The sequence below is a fragment of the Brachyhypopomus gauderio genome, chromosome 1 (assembly GCF_052324685.1).
Source record: "Brachyhypopomus gauderio isolate BG-103 chromosome 1, BGAUD_0.2, whole genome shotgun sequence".
NCBI classification, from domain to species: Eukaryota; Metazoa; Chordata; class Actinopteri; order Gymnotiformes; family Hypopomidae; genus Brachyhypopomus; species Brachyhypopomus gauderio.
Window position 1 is genome coordinate 25987034 of NC_135211.1, and position 22595 is coordinate 26009628.

Here is a 22595-nt window from a genome sequence, read left to right on the forward strand (position 1 = left end):
TTTGTGCAGTTTTCCTTCATTCTTCTGTGTCGTGTGCGGTGAGGAGCAGAATGCCTTAAGGGCTTTGCTCTAGTCCTGAAGGTCCTGCACAGACTGTTCAGGAACGCTCACCCTGGTTGGCAGGCACTTCTCAGAAGTTCCTCCTTCAGAAGTTCCTGCGCATACACTTCTCCTCCTGTGGGGCAAACGTTTGGTACACACAGTCTCCAAGGCCCTATTATATAGGAACACTTCTGTTTTAACTTTTTGGGGAGCTTTTACCCTTCTAGTCATGACATCTCTCCCTTGTAAAAAAATAACTGCTCTTCTATGCCCTTCTAGTATTGCATAGCAGTGGTGCCCTAACAGAACTGCTTCCTGGACAAAGGCACTCCTTTATTATTTAATGCTCATGTAACTATAATTTAGCAAAGAAAATGTCAAAATTCAGAAAACACAACATAAACCTTAAAACCACAAAAAAGGGAAAATCAGATGTTGTTGTTCTATTTTCAGATGTACTTTGTATGTGTGTGTGTGTGTGTGTGTGTGTGTGTGTGTGTGTGTGTGTGTGTGTGTGTGTGTGTGTGAGCGAGCGTGTGCTGAATTGTTTTTTCCTTCCACTGTCCAGTCACGGCCAGGTGTCTCAGGGTTCTCCATAACCTCAGATGGCTCCATGGGCAGGGTGGGTGGGTGGGTGAGTGGACCCGATGATACTCTGGGCAGGGTGGGTGGGTGGGTGGTCCTGATGATACTCTGGGCAGGGTGGGTGGGTGGGTGAGTGGACCCGATGATACTCTGGGCAGGGTGGGTGGGTGGACCCGATGATACTCTGGGCAGGGTGGGTGGGTGGGTGAGTGGACCCGATGATACTCTGGGCAGGGTGGGTGTGTGAGTGGACCTGATGATACTCTGGGCAGGGTGGGTGGGTGGGTGGACCTGATGATACTCTGGGCAGGGTAGGTGTGTGAGTGGACCCGATGATACTCTGGGCAGGGTGGTTGTGTGAGTGGACCCGATGATACTCTGGGCAGGGTGGGTGGGTGAGTGGACCCGATGATACTCTGGGCAGGGTGGGTGGGTGAGTGGACCCGATGATACTCTGGGCAGGGTGGGTGGGTGAGTGGACCCGATGATACTCTGGGCAGGGTGGGTGGGTGAGTGGACCCGATGATACTCTGGGGTTGGTGGGTGGGTGAGTGGACCCGATGATACTCTGGGCAGGGTGGGTGGGTGAGTGGACCCGATGATACTCTGGGCAGGGTGGGTGGGTGAGTGGACCCGATGATACTCTGGGCAGAGACGCTCGCTGGGGACACAGTGCGGTGTGCTTCCTGTCTTCCCGTGCGGCATTTTGAGCTTTTCTACAAAAGCCCCATCAGGGCCTTATATCAGAATCCAGCGTGTCTCTCAAACAGTGCCTTAGAGGGAGGAGAGGAGGGGAGCCCTGTGGAACTTCTAGAGTTGAATTCATTTCTATAAAGACGTCAGCTTGTGACCATCAGTCCACTGAAGGGTCCATTGGGCCGGTCACCAAGCCCCGGAAGCTGAATACTTCATTATAAAGAATTACTGGCTTAGGTGGAGAAATTCTTTAACACAGCACTGCTTATAAGAAAGGAGACCCTTAGTAGCAGAGCTAGTAGAGAGCATGTTTTTCATCCAGTCTTGTTTTATATTTTATATGCTTAAATGCATTCCTCTCCACACTTGATGGGTTATATTTTGCTGTGTGCTGTGTGTCGTGGTGGTGTTTAAAGTTTAGGGTGCCGCCCGGTGTTGTGGGATGTGTAGTTCTGCACACCTGTAACAGGGACCTCTGTGTAACGCTGCATTCAACAGAGACAGTCCCGCCTTTTTATTGGATGGTGGTGGGATACTTGAGAAATATAGTTTAAGATTGTACGATGTGTATTATAATGACTATAAGAGTGATGAATAATGCTGTGTTGGAGTGATGGATGCTATCCTCCTGTGTCCCTGTCCAGGCACTCTGGTGTGTGTTCACTGCTAAAGGTACATGAATAATGTTTTAATGTACAATTAAAGGACAAAGAACCCAGTGTTGTGTTGTCTCTTCAGTGTGCTTGAGGACCATCGACAGGAGATGCTCCTGCTGCTCCTGTGGTGCTCAGACTACAGGGGTTGCTGGGAAATCTGTGCTCACACACAGGGTCTATGTCCACTTTCATATTACACTAGCCGTCTTAACTTCTCGCTTCAGGTGTTTTTGGTTTTTTGCGGTTTTTTTGTTTGTTTTTGTTTTAGCAAACGAGGAGGAAGAAGGCAGGTTGTCTTTGCAGCCTCTTCAATGAAGGACAAGGGCCACAGTGCTAGAAGAACTAATCCGTCTCGCATTTGTAATGAAATCCTCCTACTATGATGTAGCAAGAAACCGTTAGCAACCTCACCCCCACCCCCAGATCTCACCCCTGGATGATGGTCATGGAGCAGGTAGGATTTCATCTTGTTTTGTTTTGAGTATCTTGGCTTTGTTGTGTAAGTAATACTAGTGTTTGCACATGGGCATCAGCCTGCATAGGTTTCTCTCTCCGGGCAGGATATCCACAGCCATCTTTCTAATCTTGTACCTCATCCTCAGAACCAGAGACGGGTCACTCATCTCGGGGCTGATCCAGTCAGGTCGGCTCCGGTCTGTTCTGTTTGCAGCTGCCTCTGAACTGACCGGCACAGCGGCTGCAGGTGCAACACCTGTGTGCACGTGGAGGCAAGACGGAGACGACGGAAATGAAGGCAGAGAAACTTGTACTCGTCGAAACCACAAACAGTGAATCACAGTGCAGCTTTCCTGTTAAAATGCTTAATCATGAATGTTCTGTGATCCTCAGAGATAACGTGTTTTCAAAACCTTACTTCTCACGTATAAAATCCCACTGCCATGACATGGAAAGACCTTTGATGGAATGTTTACTTATAATAAACCTATTCTGATTTTTCTGAATATTCTTTTCAATGGTACATGCCTCTACTGTACAATATCCAGTGTCCACCACCTTTGAATTTGGAGATTCGGCCTGTGTTTACAGACAGCGGCATCCAACCTCATAATGTTCCTAAGGCTGGTTGGGACATGGAAGACAGTCCAGTGCCATGATTTCCAGCTCTGGAATATCTTCCCTGTATCTGGCACTTCCTGTCAGAGACCTCTCTGTCTCTAAATGAGCTGTATGGTCCTCTGCCTTTTTGGCATCATTTCATTTGACGTATTTGACATTCTGTTGTCTCTCATGGCTAAGACATGAAGTGTCCATGGTATTTATAATGCACACACCCATAGACGTGGGGTGTTATTCTGAGTGTAACTCTTGAGCTGCATGGGCACCTGACTCAGTGCAGAACTGAAAGGCCCTTATACACACTCTGTAATTCATAGCAGGAAATATTGCCATGACATTGATATGAACAGAGACTTCAGCTACGCATTGTTCAGACTGGAGATGTGCCCTGGTTTCCAGAATTTTCCCATGCATTCAAAATAGCAGTCTTAACTGTATCTGATTACATTACTGGAATTGTGGCTTCCACTTGCTACTGTAAGTGTCATGACCTGTTTTCTCATCGTTGGTAAGAGGTTTCTCCTTTAGGGTAGTGACCCTGCGGTCATAGCCCATACCATTGCGATACTTCAAGAAGTTTGAATGAACAGTCACAAACACAAAATTTTACCCCACATTTAGTTTTAGTTTTTTTCAAAATGAACCTTACATGTTTCCAATCTGTGATGAGAAAATGTTTGTGGGCCTACTGGGATTATCTTGATTTCTGGAGAAACGCTTAAATCTGGATTACTGAGAATGGCACACATTAGATACTGATCTCCTGATTCTCTCAAGGACCATGAGAGAAAAAGTCTAAATCTTTAAATTTAGTAATGCACGCAATCTCTTTACTTCTCTTTATTTGGTAATAACTATAAATGTGTGTTGTAGCTGCTGGTACTAATCTGGGTTACAAGGTATTTTGACGCATGTTTTCTAGTTGCCCCAAACCTGTCCAACTCATGTATGTTTCTGTTATGTTTATTCATCCACCCTGTTCCAGGTGCTGCCAGGACTTTTCTCCTAACACTATATTCAGAGAAATGGTGAAATATAACCAGAAAAGTTACACCATGGCTGTAGTCAGTGGCAACCCTGACCCACCCCACACATTTGTCTGTACAGGCCTGAATTCTTTGGCTGAGAAGCAGCTGTGAACTCAACGTTTGACCTGCGGCTCCTCCAAAGAGCCTGAGCAGCAGCGGCACAGATGAACGAGTCTCTCCCCAGACCTCCTTTCACCATAGCAGGGGAAGTTGGACAGGGACTCTGCTGCCCTCTGCTGGGGAAAGATGAGACTTCACTACTGGATGCATGACTTTGATGCCAGTGAAAGTTTAAGCACATTAACGTAAACTCAACATGCAGATATTAATTTTGTTTCATTCAGCCATCGGTTTGTCCTTCTGTTTATTTCCTGTCTACAGACCATTTCCTGAACACACACATTCTCCAGCTGGAGAGGACACAGGTGTTAAGAGCTCAGCGCTGTAAGCACACACGTGCTCAGTGTCTTACAGCATTAGCAGGGATATAGATATAGGTCATGTACATACAGTAATCTGTTCTGTATTGTGTGTCACCCTTGTTCTGCTGTTCAGCCTCCCACCTTTCAGAGAGGTTCCTGAGGGGACAAACCCTGCCTGTAAAATGAACCCGTCAGTCCAGTCCTAGCCAATCACCTCAACACAGGAGGGAAACTTTGGTGAACGTGTGCATGATTCGTCTTTCTCAGCGTGGTTCTCCTGCACCTCAGGCAGCCGTGGCCCTCAGGGGTTAACCCGAGTACACAGGAGGAGGATGTGTGCGCACATACAGCGCCGAGCTGCTGCATAGTGACCACTTCCCTTTGGCTTACTGCACCTCTCAAATCCTTGTGCGTTTCCACTGAATGGATGTCACTCACCTCGTCTCGAAATGCTGACTCAGTTCATGAACTGCCAGAGAGCATTAACATTTCCTGAGAAGAGCTCTAATCCTGCAATCGGTTCATCTGCATCTCGTGGTATTTTATGCCTTGCATCATTATGAATATGATTATGAATGGTTGCGTAGACCAGTAAAAAGGCAGACCCAGGAAACCGAGAGATCTTCACTCGGATTTAATAAGACACCTGCCACTGACCGTGTGTATTTGTGAACACACATCTGTGATCAGGAACTGCATACTTGTTATTGTGCTTCAGTCCTGAGTTTCAGGCGGCTACAAAAAATAATTTTATCCACATACTGTACTGTACCATACTGCACTGTACTATAGTGTTTCTTCAAGTAGTTGCATTATTGAGTTATTCCTTTTCATGCAGCAGTAGACTACAGATTGCACACTCACCGGCCACTTTATTTGGTACACCTGTCAACTGCTCATTAACGCAAATGTTGAATCAGCCAATCACACGGCAGCAACTGGCCAAGACGATCTGCTGCAGTTCAAACCGAGCATTAGAACCATAATCAGAACCCCACCAGCGGTGCGGTGAGACCCGAGCTGCCGACCTCCTCCACACTCACCCTCTCCTCTCTGCACCACAGCTGACGTGTCAGCACCTCCACGGCAACAAGGGGCGGGGTTAACAGTAGCACCGCCCCGTAGGTGTTGCCGAGAAACAGCCCAAAACGCAAGGCGATGACGTCGGATGACGGCTGAAACAACATCAGTGTGGGGGCGCCGCACCAGAGGGAGGTCAGGAACACTAGACAAACACAGACGGCAGAGTTGGAACACAACCACAGAGAGTGAGACCCTTCTGAGAGTGAGACCGTTCTGAGAGTGAGACATTTTCGAGAGTGGGGAGTGGAGACACAACAAGGGTTGTGACTAAATTGGGAAGAAAGGTGATTTAAGTGACACAATTTGGGCCCATTAGTACCAACTGAGCATCCTGTCAACACCACAGCTTACCTGAGTATTGTTGCTGACCATGTCCATCCCTTTATGACCAGTTTACCCATCTTCTGATGGCCACTTCCAGCAGGATAACACGCAATGTCATAAAGTGCGATTCGTCTCAGACAAGTAATCACAGTCATGCTAAAACTTCCAATTAAAATAGACACCATTTATTTCACTATACAAATAGGGATAGCTTCCAGTCCAGGGCTAAATTAATGTTTGCATGACATGATGAATGAGTAACGGAAGCACCTTCGGGTGTAGGGCTGTTCATTAAGGTTGGCCAAACCTTCACATTATAACAGCAGAGCTGTAATACAGACACTGTTAAAAATCCATGTTGGAGTTCAGGAGGTCATTTTCCTCCAACGAGTCATGCTGAAACGAGTGGTGTTGAATCAGACAGGGTGGTAAAGCTGTTCTCTGTTACGGGGAGGCGTCAGCAGCTGTTGGATGATGTACACGGCCAAAGTGTCCAGGCTGCTAATGAGCGCGATGTTGGTACTGAGGACCGTAGGGCAGATGCACACCAGAAAAACACATGCCAGCCCTGTCATCACACCTACCCCGGGGCAGGGACTGTCCCTCTCAGGTGGCCAAACCTGCTTCTCGCGAGGGGGTGTGGCTTGCTCGGCACCGCCCACTGTGTCCGCCCCCTCCACGGGGAGCTGGCACTGCACGTGTGGGGGAAGGGAGACGCTCTCGCTGTTTAATTTACAACCATCACCGGTAGCCGTTTGTCCAGGTGTTAGGACGGCGTTTCCGGCGGGCCGTAGTGGGTTATTGTGAGCAGGGTGTGAGCTGCAGGTGGTGCTGCTGCTGTCGACGGTCCTCTCCATGTCAGCAGCCCGGAGGCTGTCACCAGCACGGCCAGGGCGCGGGGGCCTTGTGAGCACCGCCGTCTCCGCTCGCCCCAGCCGTAGCCATCCACTCTCCTCCGACCGACCTGGGCGTTCGGTGCGCGTGCGGGCCAGCCTTGCTCCGAGCAGGCCCAGACCCTGGGCCAGACCCAGCAGCAGAGCGGCAGAAGGCAACGCCCAGGCCAGCTCCCGCGCGACCGGAGAGGACGTGGAGAGGAGGCAGGGCAGGCAGGCGGACAGGGAGCCGCCTCCCTCCAGACAGGCCCTGACCGCCGGCTGCTCCTGCCTCCAGTTGGACCCCACGCACGTCCCGCACATCCCCCACAGGAGCAGGCAGCCCAGGAAGCCCACGGCTCTCAAGCCCCACCCACTGTCCACTTCAGCCACTCCCTTTTCCCAGGGTTCTCCATCCACGTCCACCAGCGGTGCGGCGGGACCCGAGTGACCGTCGACCTTCTCCGCGCTGGCCGTCTCCTCTCTGGGCCACAGCAGACGTGTCAGCACCTCCACGGCAACAAGGGGCGGGGTTAACAGTAGCACCGCCCCGTAGGTGTTGCCGAGAAACAGCCCAAAACGCAAGGCGATGACGTCGGATGACGGCTGAAACGACATCAGTGTGGGGGCGCCGCACCAGAGGGAGGTCAGGAACACTAGACAAACACAGATGGCAGAGTTGGAACACAACCACAGAGAGTGAGACCCTTCTGAGAGTGAGACCGTTCTGAGAGTGAGACCGTTCTGAGAGTGAGACATTTTCGAGAGTGGGGGGGTGGAAACACACACAGGAGTTGTGACTATGATCTTTCAGGCAGATGCCTACCAGTGATGGAGAGGTCTGTGAAAAGCAGCAGGCAGCTACAGCAGAGAGTGACGGAGGAGACAGATCCTCTGAAGGACGGCAGACACACAAGGCCACACAGGACTTTACACGCCAGCAGGCTGATCGTGGTCTCCAGAACTCCGTCCATCCTCACAACTGAACGTATCTCTGTGCTACAACAGTTAGCCACAAACATAAAATGGGTGGATACACAGTCATGTCACCATATAAACATACATACATATATAGATAGATTCATCTCAGGGGGAAATTGACAAACATGACTACATGAAACATGCTCTTAAAGGCGTGCAAATCCACCGCATCCCTTTAATGTAACTTGCAAAATTAAATTAAATTGTAAATTTACAATTAATTTAATTTGTAAACATAATTTACAATTTATTTGTACTAAAAGTGCATATATTTGCAGTTCATAGTTTTCTCTGATAGTATGTGGTAGATTGTAATGAAAAGTACTGTTTCCTGTGTTGTTTCTCACTGCGAATGTTGCCTTGTACCTGGAAACTCTGGATCAAACTTCTCATCATTTTCTCATGTTAAGACTGACCCCATGTTTACTGGCTTCCTAAATTCTAGACTGTGCAGTAATAAAGGACAGTGTGCAGTAATAAATGACTGTGGGACATTGTGCAGTAATAAAGGACAGTGTGGGACAGTGTGCAGTAATAAAGGACAGTGGGACTGTGCAGTAATAAAGGACAGTGTGCAGTAATAAAGGACTGTGGGACATTGTGCAGTAATAAAGGACAGTGCAGTAATGAAGGACTGGGACACTGTGTAGTAATAAAGGACTGTGGGACATTGTGCAGTAATAAAAGACATTGTGTAGTAATAAAGGAGTGTGGAACATTGTGCAGTAATAAAGGACAGCGTGCAGTAATAAAGGAGTGTGTGCAGTAATTGTTCAGTAATAACAAGGAATTGTTCAGTAATAAAGGAGTGTGGGACAGTGCTGTAATAAAGGACAGAGTGCAGTAATAAAGGACAGTGCATTAATAAAGGACAGTGGGACTGTGCAGTAATAAAGGACATTGTGCAGTAATAAAGGACAGTGTGCAGTAATAAAGGACTGTGGGGCATTGTGCAGTAATAAAGGACAGTGTGCAGTAATAAAGGACTGTGGGACATTGTGCAGTAATAAAGGACAGTGTGCAGTAATAAAGGACTGTGGGACATTGTGCAGTAATAAAGGACAGTGTGCAGTAATAAAGGACTGTGGGACATTGTGCAGTAATAAAGGACAGTGTGCAGTAATAAAGGACTGTGGGACATTGTGCAGTAATAAAGGACAGTGTGCAGTAATAAAGGACTGTGGGACAGTGCAGTAATAAAGGACAGTGTGCAGCTGCCTATCTGGTTTTCCAGCAAAATCATTGCATTCTCCAGATACATAAACTCACAGAAGCAGTTCAGTTTATGCAGCTTCTAATTCCATTTAAACCAATATGCAAAACCAACCAGGCAGGTGGAGCAAATGTTCACACAACTGTGTCACCATGCAAACACCTTCATGTCTGCACCTGGGAAGCAGACATGTGGTTAAGGCGTCTATGATAACCAAGGTCCATTATCAATGTTGACACCAGTTTGTAGTATCCTAATTGGTCAATGGAGGATTGGAAAAACTTGGTCGTCTGGAATTAATCCAGGTTTGTACTGTGTGAAATGGATGGACGCCGGTGTATGTTACCAAACACGCGAGCCCCACCTCCAGCAGACACCTGCGTGGAGAATGTTCTCCTGGTGTGGTGTTGGACCACTAATATGAAAGCATGAGTCTCCAAATGCCAAACTGTGCACTCCTAGCAGATCTTGTGCATCCGTATGTGTTGATAGATCTCCCTGTTGATGCTGGTACCACCAAGTTCATTGTGTGATCCAAATGGACTGAGGGACCTCAGTGGTCTGCTCATTACCAGAAATTGCATGTCAAACAGCAATGTTTTCATCTGAAGCAAATTTTAGAGAGCTTGGGCACAGCTGAAGAAAATGTCATTCATTGCCCTCAAAAGAAGCCGTTTAAAAAGTCAGAACCTTCAGAACTCACAATGTGTACAGCAAGAGCTTCATTCTCAAACACAAACTCCTCAAATTCACAGATTCCCAATCCTGGTCTTAAATCTAACCAATAATACTAGACCTACTAGCTGCTAATCATGGCAGCAGGGCAGGGAAACCCTCACTACCACAGCTCAAACGTGCTGGTGCTTCGGCACACATGATCCTATTTGAATTAGCAATCATTATTGTGACAGTAAACCACAACAAAGAGCAACTTTCCCAGAATAGGGGAGAGTGGGGACAGTTGCAACACTTTATGTATTTCCTTCAGTATCTCAGAGACCATTTACAAAAGAAAGACAAATTTTAAAATACATTAAACCCACATCTGTCACCTATCTAGCCACACTGATGCAACATGTCTAAATATGATTTTATTGTAGTAAATTACATTATAATGGAGAAAGTGAAATGTTGCAACCGTCCCCATATAAAGGGACGGTTGCAACAGTCCCGAAGGACAGTTGTAACACTTATAAAAAAGTAATTCTTGAGAATCATTATTCATGTTGTTTTGTTTAATTGTGATCTGACAGTGTTCAATGAGTTTACTGACTTGATAAAAAGTGGGGAAGGCAAAACAGCCTTGTTAACCTATTGCAAAAACTGTTGTACCATGAGCGTAAGTAACATCCTTACCAAAAACACAAAGATAGACTTGTGAAAAACACAACACAGCCATGTTTGGTTCTTTTAATACAATAAACTATTGATATACTTGATGTATTCATGATTAGGCCAATAAAATTGTTCAATTTATATTTTATCTAATTTTCATTATTATTGTCATGAGGGACAGTTGCAATAGGCTACAGTATGTCCCCATACTGGCAGCCATCTTAAAACTAGCTATAATAGCTTAGCACATTAGCGTTGACAAATGGTAGCTGTGTCTTTTAAAAGTTAAGAAACTGCAGATTAAAATGACACAACTTTCCAATACTTGATGCAAACAGATTAGACACTATGAGAAAAATTCTGTTCACAATTTTTTTTACTTTTTTACCTTGTTTTTTTGTTTACCCAGAAGAGATGTTCAAAAGTGGCTGCAATCTTGCAGAAAGGAGGGTCCAACTGAGCATGTGCAGTATGACTGTCAACACTCTAGGTTGTTTCTGATTTGATAAATCTGCAGTGTTGCAACTGCCACACGTTGCAACTGTCCCCACTTTCCCCTACATATTTCCACAAAAGACATCAGTGGTGAAACCGGATTGATGGCATCTGATGCAGATCTTCACATATTCTTACTACCGCACCTTATCAAAATGATTAATGTTAAAATATAAAACATAATGAAATACTCATTTAGCAGGGGGAGTGTTGCATATGTGTCCTGACAGGTCAAAACATTTACCAGTGCTTGATGACATGACTGCACGCAAGAGATGTTGACTGAAAACATTGAACTGGATTTGTTCTAACAAAATGAAATTAGGCTTTCTATCTCTAACCACTTATGTGATTAGTTTAACATTAACTGCTGAAACCTTTATTTGAAACACATTTGGCAGAACAGAAATGGGACGTAATTGTACAGAGGTTTGGACCTAGCAACATAATTACACTTGGCAAAGAGGTGAGATACGTAAACCTCGCACAAGAAGTCTTGTGGAAGCCTTGAGTTTACTTACTCTCAAATCCTAATGACAGGGTCCGGGTGCTGACTCACAGGATCGGAGCTGTGTCTGGCACACAGGACCCACTCTGCGCACCGGCATCCCTGGACATCCCAGCTTGCAGACTCTGACCGAAAGGCACCAGGTGTGAGCGATGACTCACTGTGCAGCAGTCAACACGCTAGGGAGATGTCCTAGCAAATATTAAACACTCACCTTTTTAGTGCGTGTAGGCTACACTTCACCCTTGTGCGTGTATCCTCTCTCTGTCGTCCCTCTTCGGAACGAGTCTACACAAGTCCGCCTCCCCCTCTGCAGTACCTGAGCTGTGTGAGCACGTGGTCATGGGTGTGTCTGTGTTTGCCTGGGTTTAAATGCAAAAACTGGTTCAACTGCTTTATTAGGGGGGAAAGAATGTGTGCCGGTGTTTGTGGTCTGTGTATTGTTACAGCTACTATATGACTGAGGCTGTTGTTTGTATATGGATAGAGCTGCCTTAGTTACACACAGAGCAGTCAGGGTGTACACCTGGGTGACTCAGTGTATCCCACCAGCCATTCATTTAATGCAGCGTATAAGAACAATTTGGGAAGTGTTTGCGCATTCTGCCCCCTACTGGTGAAAGAGGAACAATGGCGGTGAAAAGGCTCATAACCTGAGCCTGTTCTTTAGGTTTAGACCAGAACGCTTCAATAAGTGCAGCCGAAATTAATTTGGGGCATAACGGAAGATGCTGTTATTAAAACCATCGTTAGACTTAAGTGAAGACAACTTCACCTGGTAAAGGTGACGTCCGTACAACCTGACCCAACAATTAAAATGCAGTGCAATAGTAACACGTTTACTGACGCTTTGATTTTATGCAACCGTTAGGAAGTAGATACATTTCCTAAAAAAATCTAATTTGCTCATTTTAGATAGCATACCCACCTATCATAACAATTACAATATCACAGAATGCCAGTATAATGGCCATATTGGGGCGATCATGTTTTGTGTTGAAGCAAAATAATAATTACTATAGAAGCTTATAGTATCGTAGACGGTATCTGTGTGTTATTAAGTGTTTTACCTTATGGCGTTGTGCTGGTGTTAATGTTTTTGGGCAGATCATAAATGATCGTGGCTGGATAACGCAGCCTGCAGCACCCAGAAGTGAACGGGAAGCGACCCGGAAGGTCTGAACTCCGACAGAAGGCAAGCTGAAAGAACATCTTAACCTTTTATTAAAAAATACATTTAATCAAGAGCCGAGGGGTCTGGGTATGTATAAGAGTCCTTGGTAATTGTTAAGTTTGTTATTTTTTATCATTTCAAGCGCCTCATTATAATTTTGTGGAGTTATCGCAGTCATTTGAGTGGGCAAAAAGTTCAAATTAAAAAAAAAAATCTAAAGCAGTCGAATGTTTAAGAGAGCGTAACGTCTAGATGTGTGCACGTTTGTAACGCACTAAATAGGCTTTCCTACTGCTGTGTGCGATATGATGATAGTTGTGGGCGAAATAAACATTGCTAGATAGTCTGCTGCTCCAAACGCATCGCAATTTGTACGGCATGATTGTTGTAGGAAGTCTCGGGTTTTTTTTTCTGTCTTTTTTTTTCTTCCAGCCGGGTTATTCAAACCTGCAGATCTAAGTAAACAATCAGTCGAGCTCTTAATGCAAATACGCCGATGTCATATTTACATGTTGTCCGCCCGATCTAGTTTAGCGTTAATTTTTGTGTGCAAATTTGGGATCTGCAGAATATGGCGTCTTGTCCTTATAAAAATAAGACAGGCTGCCATTTTTGTTTTCCTTTTGTCTGAAATTTTTAATAAAACTGTCTGAGAATGTGGGAGAGGCAGGCGAGAGGCGGCGGGGCACTTTCACGCCTCCTCACATGCGTTTGGAATAATAGTGTTAACGTTTATAACCCTGCCGCCTTTATTGGGGAAAGACTTCAAGAATACCGATAGATTAAAAGGAAAAAAAGTTGAGTAGGGGAACTTTTATTTCGGGTTTGGTCGGGGGTTTTAAGGGACGTGGCGAGCATCGCAAGCAATGTTTGTACGCCTTTTGTGCTCCGCTGAAAACATATAAGCGGAGTATTTGCTTTTAGAGAGTAATTGTGAGTTGTGTTAGATTGGTGGGCTAATGATGCGGCTCACACGTCCTGGCTCCGTGCATCGGCGTTGATGGATCATACACACTGTAACCCTGCTGTCCGACCGTGAGACGTTGTCTAAAAAGCAGTCTGGGACTAAGTGTTACTCGAGCAGACCAGAATACAGTCGGAGAGCCTTCCAGATATAGACGATGACCTGTTTGGAGTTTAAACAAGCCTATACACTTGGAATGCAGTGCATTAGAAAAGGTCCATATAGTGCGTTTAAAAGCCCGTAGGAAGAGGGTGTAAACGTGAAGATCCCGTGGAGGTTCATGTCTATGTACAACTTTTAATCCGTTATGGTCTACGCCTCGTAATAATATAGTAATTACGTCAATTAACTTCTCTTAGGATACATAATTGCTCGTAAAATCCCTCACTGATGGATGTTTGATTTGCGACTTTTCCATAGTGTATGAAAGAAGTAGCTATGTTTGTGTTGTACAGTTCTAAAATACATTAGCGTCTACAAATCTAATGGGCACTAAAGCGGGAACAGAAAAAGGGTGAAATGAACGAATCAAGTCCCACACGCTGGAATGGTTACCTAACATTTTTTATGGTCTAATGTAACTTGGAATTTGAATCTTAAGTCCTGTTATGCGCAGACAGACCCTGCGATCCTGCCCCAGTTACCGTCCACACAGCCTGGCCTACACGTCTGTCCACTGTGCGCGTACGCGAGGCGTATCGTGCTCGTGCGTCACGGTCCCCCTTTCCCATGTATGACACTGTGCGTATTTTGGCACTGTTAACTGGCATGGATTCTGTTTCTCGAGGGGTCTGCACACAGCAGTTCATTTACACCGGCCAAAAATAACGATATGAACCCGTGCTTTGTAGAATATTTCCTTAATCGTGGTTATGGGTGTCTGTTTCACTTCCTGCAGGCACTTATGGGTGAGATTTGCCTTTGTGCATATGAAGTTATGTATGAACTGTTGGTTTGTTTAGATATGTAGCCTATAATTCTCTGAAAATGTTAATTGGCTTTCTTTTAGTTTTAGTTATACTTCTCCAGACTTTGTTATTTTGATACCACAGTAATTAAACTATGCACAAAAGTGTCAATGTATGTTGGCTGTTTTGTTTTGAAGGTAATAATCTAACTGTAAGACCCCTGTTTGACTAGTGTCAATTCTATAATTGCAACCCTCCCCAAAAAACCCAATATTAATAACAAATAAGGAACAGTTACAATCACACTACTACAGTGAAAGTGTATCTGTTTTCCCAGAGCCTAATTGTGCCCGATCTCCTACGTTGCTGCCATCTCTTCAGAACTGCTCCTCAGTAGCACTGTTCCTTTGTGCTCGCTGTGTTGCCTCCACACCAACACTGCTGTTTGTAGCTTTTACCAACTAGCAACGCTTCTTTAGAGAAGTGGTGATCTCCCCACTTCCTCTTTTAAACCGCAGCTGTACCGCTCCCTCCCTATAACTACACTGGTTAGCTGCCTTGAGTGGAGACAAAATTGTTAAGTGTGTAATTCTTATATTTGCAAGAACATTTCACGTTTTTCTAATCGCAGTAGAAACCGAAACTCTTCACTCAGGAGTTTCTAGATCTTTTAACTGGCTGTCATGCTGAGAGGAGACAGCTCCAGGCTCAGGTGTCTGCCCAGGGGAATAGGTACTGTCTCTCAGGGTTCTCCAGCTCATTTACATGGTCTAACTCAGAAGAAGCTTGTCTTTGACATATGACTACATCAGGTCTAAACACTCTGAACTAACTTTGCTCTGAGTCTGGTGAGAGGAATTCTCAGAGTGTAAATGCACAGACTGACATCACAGTGAAGGAGACAGAGAACTAGCTATCCACAACCAACTCACTCAAGGGGACTGCAGTGTAAGACACTCCGCAATTGTGCTAGTCCATGTTTTTCTTTTAATAAAATCAGGTAGATGTATAATTACAAGAATGGATAAGATATTTTTTTAAATATTAACATTTGTTTTAATATGTTGGGGGATTCTATGTGTATCAATACTTTGAAGAGCTCAAACTATGGGCATACTGCCCTCTCCAGCATGAGCTAACAGGGTCCGGGTAGCAGGAACGGCACCCAGACAGTGCTGGTCACGTGATGTGTTGGTGTTTTGGTTGCAGCATGGCTGAGCCCAGGTTCAACAGCCCCTACTTCTGGCCCCCACCCCCCGCCATGCCTGCTCAGGTAAGAGCTTCTTTTCGCATGCAATGTGTCATTGTTGTAGCAAAAAGCATTAAGGTGTCAAGCTGATAACACTTTCACATTAGCAGCAGCCAGAAACAAAGATCTAGACATGGTGTTTATTGTTTATCATGAAATTCAGGGGTCAGAGGAGCTTATGGTGTTACGGTGTTGAGATGGTAGATCTCCCTTTGTTGTTCATCCTCTTCATTCTTTATTGTTTTAAAAGACATGATCTGAGGCAAGAAAAATATCCAGTTTAACTGATCAGTTCCATTTGAGTATGTCAACACTCCAGTAGTGTTAGTTATAGCTAGTTAAATCAGAATTACAACAAGGTATTCTGGAGAATTCTAATACCAACTCAGTTCTCAGAGAAGCATTACATTTTTATTTTTATTTCTTTTTTACTTTGGTGTTTAGCTTTAATTGCAACAACGAGCCAGTAGAGGACACAGACAGGACACCAGAGTCTCAGGTCAAATGTCGGACTCAACTGTCTGCTCTCTGTTTTCAGCTGGACAACCTCGTCCTAATCAACAAAATCAAAGAGCAGTTGATGGCAGAGAAAATCAGACCCCCACACCTGCCCCCCACATCCGTGGCATCCCAACAGCCCCTGCTGGTGCCCCCCACACCCACGGAAGGCGGGCAGCACAGCATGGGTGTGGCCAAGCTTCAGCAGGTGCCAGGGCTCCACGCCCATAGCCCAACCCAGCCTGACATCGCCCTACACGCCAGACCTGCCTCCAGCACCGTAGCAGGTACTGAAGTGCACAGGCTCAATCACCACAGATATCTCTATCTCAGCTCCAATGCCAAGATGAGGGCTGAGGGCAACTGTGAATTGATTGATTTTGTCCAAGCGCATGGAGCCAAGAACACATGGTAGCAATAATCACTAATAAATCTTTGTCTGGACTTCCTGGAATTCCTAACTTATTTATTTCTAATTATTAGAAAGCTGATTCCATGTAGCGGAAATTGTGAAGTGAAGAACAGTACATATCACTAACCCGCTATTAAGTATGGTGGCCGAGAAAACCCATCACACTGCAAAAAGACAAAATGTAAATGTGCCATATTTTGTTAATTGTGATTTTTCACTGCAATCGAAATTTGTCCTCCGCTTTTTACCCATCTGTGCAGTTAGAACACACACACACACACACACACACACACACACACACACACACACACTAGTTATCACTAGGGGGCTGTGGATCACACATGCCCAGAGTGGTGGGCAGCCCTAGCCCGGCGCCCGGGGAGCGTTAGGTGCCTTGCTCAAGGGCACCTCAGTCATGGCCTCACGTCTGGGAATCGAACCCATGACCCTCCGATCACAAGAAGAGTTCCCTACCACCAGGCCATGACTGCCCCACAAAGTAAATTCATCAAAATGACAACACGTACCCTACATTTTGTGAACGCACTGCAAATTCAGAAACGCTGCAAATCCAGTCACAACACAACAGAAATGTTTCTGGACAAATTATTTTAAGCAGCCTAATGAGATACTGTATAACACAACTATTACTTCTGTCTGAAAACCTACAGAGTCCCTGCGTAAAATAATTAGTCCAGAAACACTTCTGTTGTGTTGTGACTGTGTAACCCAATAATAAAATATAGGGGATGATACTATAAGGAAATTAATCTACAGGGTCTGGGATATTGGTAGTTGGTATAATTTAAATTATATTTGGGGCAGCTCAGAGACAACTCTAGCACACACTCAACTTAAGCACACAAATCGCTTTCAACAGCAGTCCACTGATAAAGAAAAATGTGTTCCCTCAGACACAATATGTGAGTGTATATGCGGTATAGCCAGCAAATATTATTTTTGCGCTGGATGCTGGAGTTCCTACAAGCAGCCACCAGACCTTTCACATCTCACGGCGCTAAAACAGCACACTCCCGTGATCTAGAGGGGGTGCTGCATTACCTCTCTTAGACCCACAAATACAGGTAATTATTCGAGAAACGTGCCAGAAATGCCAAACTTAAAGACTTTTGAATAAAACAAATAGCAACAAGAAATAAATAATTAAACAAACCACTTTGTGGGTGGGTTACTACGGAGACCGTAAGGTGACATCATGTAAAAAATTTAATCACACGTGGTCACGCCTTATTAACGCGTGCAAACGGCTTATTAACACATGCAAACGCCTTATTAATGCGTGCGAACGACTTATTAACGCGTGCGAACAAGATATTTAAGTATTACTTTATAAAAAGCCAGGTTTCCCTTCCTTGGCCAGTCAGTTAGTGCACATCCCTGGGAGCTGCTTGCTTTGCTGTGAAAATAAAAACTTTGTTGCCGCGTGTGAAAGGTGACATTAATATCTCGTTCCCACGCCTTAAATATCTCGTTCCTGCATTAATAAGTCGTGACCATGCGTTATTTTTTTTACATGATGTCACCTTACGGGCTCCGTAGGGTTACATCTGGATTTGCAGCGTTTCTGAATTTGCAGCGTTTCTGAAACGTATCGTACACGTTGTCATTTGGACGAATTTGCTTTGTGTATTTGGAGCGTAATTGGTTTTCTCGGCCACCGCAATCAAGTCCTTACAGAACAAGCTGACTGCTTTTAGGTCGTGTTTAAACCGATCTGTTTTCCCTGGGGGATTTGTGGTTAAAGCAAGTATCCAAGTCCTCGGTCACTAATAAAAGGAATTTAATCGCTGTTTAATGTGATTTCATAGCTGTCTACGTAGTCGGCCCGCTAGCTGTTAGCTTACCACCTAAGTTATTTAATTAATTGAGTCATTTTGGTGTCATGTAGGAGTATGTAACAATGTCATAATTTTGTGATTGGTATATTGAACGAAAATCAATATTGAAGTAAATGTTAAACTGTGAAGTCGAGCCGGGGTTTTATCTTCAATGTTGTCTTGTGGCCTTTCAACGGTCCCGCGTTTTTAGTCCGTTAGTGATCAGAGAGCTAACCTAGCTTAGCATGTCGATAAGCTAGCTCTCCACTCACTCTTAATTCACATTAAATGCACCGGGCATTTATTCATTAAATTATATCACTCAGTGATCCACATGCAGGAATATTTGTAATGAAATAAGAAATACTAATACTAGAATATTTGACCAAACCTAAGAAAGAGTCATTAAGTATCTTTGCCAGAGTGTGTTAGCTAGCTAGTCAGCTACGTCTGTGGGGCTGAGGGAGAAAAGAGGGTGACATGAATAAAGTAGTTAGCCAGACACATTTCCTTCACATTTCTCCCAGGACGAATTCTTGGTGATGTAAACTTGAATCTGGACGATAAGACGGCCATAAAGGCTAGAGGACTGTGGGAGGACTGGCATTTACGACAGATTATAGACCAACCGTCTAGAGCGAACCACCTATCAGGTAACGGCATTATTATTAAAGCAGACGTGTGTGTCCGGCTACCCTGGCCAGACAGAAAAGCGACCTTAAAGATGTGATGCCAGAATGAAGTTACTTTACAGCTAATCGCATTTGTTGTCTTTTTGTTCTTTTTGCTTCTGCATTTAAAAAAATGTTCCTTCTTACAAATGGTCCTTGCAGTATTGACTAACAATTTCTAAGGATTCTCAATTAAACCATCAGTTGGCTATAAAGTAAGCTTTCTATGTCAAATATCTTAAGTACAATGTGGCAATGTTCACGCACTGCACGACTTTACCTGAGGTGCTTTGTCTGTCGTTGTTAGGTATAGCGCTCTCCTCTCGTACCGGAAGCCACAACACATCAGAGGCCAACACACCTGCGACTCCCACATCCAGCAGCAGTCAAGCACGCCAGGGTGGGGCTCCCTCCCCAAACCTCATCTCGGGACTGGCCAGCGGTCCAGGGATGGAGGCAATCAAACATAGTGGTGGGCTGGCCGGGCTGCTGGGACCAACCCCGAAAACCGTAGGACGGGGCCGCAAGAAGATCAAGGCTGAGAACTCTGCTGGACCATTGCTGGTTGTGCCCTACCCCATTCTGGCCTCAGGAGCTGACCAATCACCCGTCACAATCACTACCAAAGAGGGCAAAACATACAGGTATCACGAGGAAATCAGAAAGTGATTTTAGGAGTTGCATGCAGAAAAACAGCTTTCACGTGTATAGTATTTCATACAACGCATCAGACATGCCAGCCCTGCTGTGTGTCATGTGGTAATGGTCATACGTGGTCATTAACATTTGTTTTACAATCGGCATACCTGTGACTGTTCGGCTTGTTTTCGGCAGGTGTAAAGTTTGCCCGCTGACTTTCTTCTCCAAGTCGGACATGCAGATTCACTCAAAGTCACACACAGAAGCCAAGCCACACAAATGCCCCCACTGCACCAAGTCATTCGCTAACGCCTCCTACCTGGCGCAACATTTACGCATCCACCTGGGCGTGAAGCCTTATCACTGCTCTTACTGTGAGAAATCCTTCCGCCAGCTCTCACACTTACAACAACACACTAGGTAAGTTAGTATATATATATAGTGTGTAATCCAGTAAGACATTTTCTTTTCTTGGTGATTGGGAAGCAATTAAATTAATTACATTTCATTAATTATTAAATTAATTAATTAGTAATTGACTAATTGATTTGGTTTTTACCCTCACTTGTGCAGAATTCATACTGGTGATCGGCCATATAAATGTATTCAACCAGGATGTGATAAAGCCTTCACACAACTCTCAAATCTGCAGGTGAGGCCATGCACGGCAGTCCCTGTGTTCAACACCATTTCATGGAATGCTAAAGCAGTACATCTGTGCTTGCCCTTCCTGTTAGTGTGTGTTTACTTTAGAAGAAAGTTGACTGTGAATTCATGTTTTATGGTTTAGCTGTCACTGTATTTGCTTCATGCTGTGTCTTTGCTTCACTGCCTTGCAGTCCCACCAGAGGTCGCACAACAAAGACAAACCGTACAAGTGCTCCAACTGTTATCGCGCGTACTCCGACTCCGCCTCCCTGCAGATCCACCTAGCGGCACACGCCATCAAGAACGCCAAGGCCTACTGCTGCAGCATGTGTGGCAGGGCCTACACCTCAGTAAGGACTCTTCTCACCTGCGCACCTCAGCGCTATCGGTTAGGGCGTTCCACCATGCCTGTTTACACGGGTATTACCTGCAGTGTTGGATCGAGGTTCCAAGTTCACACACGTCTAAGATGTAACATTTGTGTGCACTAGAGCTGTGACAATTAGCCATAATTGTTAAGTGTTCAAAAATGGATTTCTGAAGTTGCCTCGGGTGAATTAATTAATGTCACTCGATAACAGTTGGGTGTGCAGGAGCAGTGACCCCCCCCCCCCCCCCCCCCCCTTACCTGTGTCCCTGAACTGTGTGTGTGTTCCTCCCTCCCCTCCAGGAGACCTACCTGATGAAGCACATGTCCAAACACACCGTAGTCGAGCACCTGGTGAGCCAACACACTCCACCCCGGACCGAGTCTCCTAGCATTCCCATACGGATCTCCCTGATCTGAGCGGAACACCTACTCAGCCCACTTAGAATAATCAAACAGAATAATCGAACCAAATCACCTTTTCTTGGTGCTCACTTCTTTTCTTAATCATTTGTTGCTGTAGAGTTTTTTTCTGGGATGCATTCCAAACTATAATAGACTGTATTCATGAGGTCTCTCACAGAAGGAGGCCTAGCTGTTTTAGAAGTCCTGTATTCATATGTTCTCTCACTTTAACTCAGCGTGGAGTTGGAGGGAAGACAGAAGAGTTGGGATATCCAAAGGCAGTTCTGCAGCACTTTCAGGCCATGTAGTACTGGCTAAAACACACATACACACACACACACACACACACACACGTTCAGGCTGTGTGGACGGTCAAGACATTGCTCGGCAGCTAAACTGTTTTGGACGTTAAGTGTTGTGCAGAAAAAAAAACGACTGTCTTGTTTACACTCTGTTATGTCCTGTTAATATTCAGTATCATAAAATCATGCTAATGCGTGATTTGTTTAGAGCATGGACCAAGTCCAACCTTTTTTTGATCAGAAATTTATCTCTTGGTTAAGAAATAAATGGTCAATAGTTTTTTCTATACTTTGAAGTACTTCTCTCTTTTGGTGGTACTTTCTGAATGTTTGTTGAGCATTTACACATCACAGTGCACTGTTGCAGAGGACATCGACAGGACCTGAGGGTTTGGAGGCTTCATATTAGTCTTTTAAATTGTACTTTTTAGTGCCAAACACAGAACACAGAATAGCATAAGATGCTGGTATCTCTCAAGTCTGATGTACATAACCACATTTCCACACTGCCACAGATGTCGAAAGATCTCACTGTCTGCCTGACACGTTGTGGGCTGCAGTGTGTTTGTATGCTCATCTGCATTTCATGTATGAGGTCAGTTACTGTGTCGAGTTTCCTATGTGTATATATTTTTTATAACGCCTCTGGTCTTAACACACATGTACTGTCATGCCTTTGTATTAAAAATGCCATTATGCTACATTATTTTCTATACTGTCAAGCCTTAACTATTTTATCACTAATTGTTTATCATATTTTATATTCAAGTTTACCATATTGGTGTTCTCATCGTACTCAGTACTGTATGCCTTTTTTTATTTTCCTAGCATGGATATTCTGTAAATAAACTCTAAAATACTTATGTGTTAACCCGTTTATATAAAATGTCTAGTTATTATTAACGAATGTTTTTTTATTTGTGTTGCATTGTGGTACTCTATAAAGGTTGCCTTGGCTGCTATATACAAAGTCAAGACTTAGAATGGACTTTGTATAAATAAGAGGAGAAATAAATCCAAATCTCTGGGACGTCTTGTGGTCGTGTTTCCTAGTGCAAAACCAAGACATTTAGATCAGCATATTTTGTACAGAGCGTGGGAGTGAGGGAGTTAAAGCGGATCGTATGAATTATAAAATAACTGTAAAATGGAGTAATGTGATATAGCTAGACCAATCAGATTACAGCAGCATCAGAAATATAA

The 22595-nt window shown here is 44.6% G+C and overlaps 2 protein-coding genes across 5 annotated transcripts; one reads left to right on the plus strand and one right to left on the minus strand.

Annotated features, from left to right (window-relative positions):
- Positions 1 to 6082: 6082 nt before the first annotated feature.
- On the minus strand, positions 6083 to 12497 carry LOC143514527 (uncharacterized). Of its 2 annotated transcripts, none has more exons than XM_077005847.1 (5): positions 12388 to 12497; positions 11532 to 11679; positions 11331 to 11442; positions 7612 to 7784; positions 6083 to 7441 (listed from the first exon to the last, which is right to left on the minus strand). In XM_077005847.1, exons 4-5 carry the CDS (start codon positions 7757 to 7759, stop codon positions 6330 to 6332), a joined length of 1260 nt encoding a protein of 419 aa, XP_076861962.1. In that variant the 5' UTR covers positions 7760 to 7784; positions 11331 to 11442; positions 11532 to 11679; positions 12388 to 12497; the 3' UTR covers positions 6083 to 6329. The 2 variants fall into 2 exon arrangements, with proteins under 2 accessions (XP_076861962.1, XP_076861968.1); XM_077005853.1 differs by having other exon boundaries at positions 11532 to 11641; positions 12388 to 12450.
- Positions 12448 to 22422, plus strand: znf362a (zinc finger protein 362a). 3 transcript variants are annotated; one of them, XM_077005822.1, is made up of 10 exons: positions 12448 to 12512; positions 15573 to 15636; positions 16151 to 16397; positions 18888 to 19013; positions 19339 to 19675; positions 19866 to 20090; positions 20244 to 20322; positions 20510 to 20668; positions 20989 to 21039; positions 21327 to 22422. In XM_077005822.1, the coding sequence occupies exons 2-10, from the start codon at positions 15574 to 15576 to the stop codon at positions 21396 to 21398; spliced, it is 1359 nt and encodes a 452-aa protein (XP_076861937.1). In that variant the 5' UTR covers positions 12448 to 12512; position 15573; the 3' UTR covers positions 21399 to 22422. The 3 variants fall into 3 exon arrangements, with proteins under 3 accessions (XP_076861937.1, XP_076861928.1, XP_076861948.1); XM_077005813.1 differs by having other exon boundaries at positions 12467 to 12578; XM_077005833.1 differs by having other exon boundaries at positions 12467 to 12578; positions 20989 to 22422.
- The last annotated feature ends 173 nt before the right edge of the window (positions 22423 to 22595 follow it).